A 1,584-nucleotide genomic window follows, 5' to 3' on the forward strand; every position below is an offset into this window, starting at 1 on the left:
AAAAAACATCAAATCGGTTCCCAGTTTACACTTGTATAATGCTATTTTGACTTGGTACAAACATTTGAAATTACTGTTACGTGACTAGAAAGTCACAGATTTGAATGTAATTTTCGGTGGAACTTCACTTGGTTAAAATATGGATGTTATTTACTCTAAATTTAAGTTTAATGTAAAATCTATATATAAATCTTTTATTATATCTCTATAGTTACTTCATATCTCCTTTTACTCAAAGCAATATTTAAAGACATAATTTTAAATCAAATCTTTGAATTTTCCAATCCAAATATGGAAATTATTTTCTCACCCCTAAACACACATTGTTTTTGTCGGACAGTATACTTCCACACAGGTGCGGATTTTTAGAACCGTTGGGGAAAAGAAGCTCTCTCCAAACATAAAATTCAATGCAGCTGAATATGTGAAATGATTCGGCAACAAATGAATATATCTTGAAACTGCTTATGAATGGTTTTCCAATTGGAGATCCTCTAATATCACAATGTCATATGCAGAAGAATCACCTTTCTGAAATTCACAATTCATCTCCAAACAGTGCCTTCATACCCACACAAAAATATCACAGTTAATGAAGTAAATATTTTAAGCTGTAAAATTTTTTTTGTTATTTGACAAAAACAATTTCAGCAGAAGCAATACATAATCTGCTCTGGAGAGAAAAATAATGGAATATTTTGAGGCTCTAAAAGGACTCAAATTATGAGAAGTATCTCAAATTGAAGTATTTGGATATGGCATTCAACCATAAAAACCCGTGTAAAAACACATTCAATGTAGGACTCCCAACAAACCCTCTTTGCGTCCAAGACTGCACATCTGAAGTGTGGTCTAATAGCTCAAGTGACCCGAATAAACATTCTTGATTAATCTGTCTGTTTTCTGATCCACTCGTAGTACGCTTGAGCAAGTTACCAGAAATCTTCACAAGAGCAAACACCGTCTTTAAAATGGTGAAACCGATTTGTGTCTCTTACATATATTTCTCTTGCTTCCAATCTGCTTATAACTTTGATAACAGCATGGCAGTCATCACAAATTCTCAGGTTCTTGATCACTTGAAGCGGTTGTCCAGGACTCGTGTTGAGCAGTCCTAATACTACTGCCAATTTTTCACTGTGTCCACACAATATCTGCTCCTTGTCTTGTTCCTCCACGTCTTGCAGCACAGTGTTAGTCATCGGGAGGTAACCCGACTTCTTAATCTCGATACTCAATTTATCCGACTTCTCCAAAATCTCTTTCATTTGTGGATGTGATTTGTCGCCAGAAAGTAGCGTGTGTACTCTGCGTCCAATCTCGATCCAACTACAGCCAGGGTTTTTCCTCAACCCTTTATTCTTCATCATATTGCGTATTCTATTCTCTTCGCCCCACATGCCCTTTGAAGCATAGATATTGGACAGAAGAACGTAGTTCCCAGGGTTGTCTGGTTCTAACACGAAAAGCTTCTCCGCTGCAATCTCCCCTAAACTCAAATTTTTGTGAACTCTACAAGAACTTAACAAGGATCCCCATACACAAGCATCTGGTTCAAATGGCATTTCCTTGACGATAGAATAA

At 36.3% G+C, this 1,584-nt stretch overlaps 1 protein-coding gene across 1 annotated transcript in view; it reads right to left on the reverse strand.

Annotated features, from left to right (window-relative positions):
• Positions 1-256: 256 nt before the first annotated feature.
• Positions 257-1,584, reverse strand: part of LOC101493505 (pentatricopeptide repeat-containing protein At1g20230) — a 3,211-nt gene continuing 1,883 nt past the window's right edge. The window contains exon 2 of the mRNA XM_073364148.1: positions 257-1,584. This exon is cut by the window's right edge and continues 18 nt beyond it. Coding sequence (XP_073220249.1) covers positions 933-1,584 — 652 coding nt within the window. The 3' untranslated portion in view covers positions 257-932.

Source organism: Cicer arietinum, chromosome 8 (genome assembly GCF_000331145.2).
Source record: "Cicer arietinum cultivar CDC Frontier isolate Library 1 chromosome 8, Cicar.CDCFrontier_v2.0, whole genome shotgun sequence".
Taxonomy (NCBI): Eukaryota; Viridiplantae; Streptophyta; class Magnoliopsida; order Fabales; family Fabaceae; genus Cicer; species Cicer arietinum.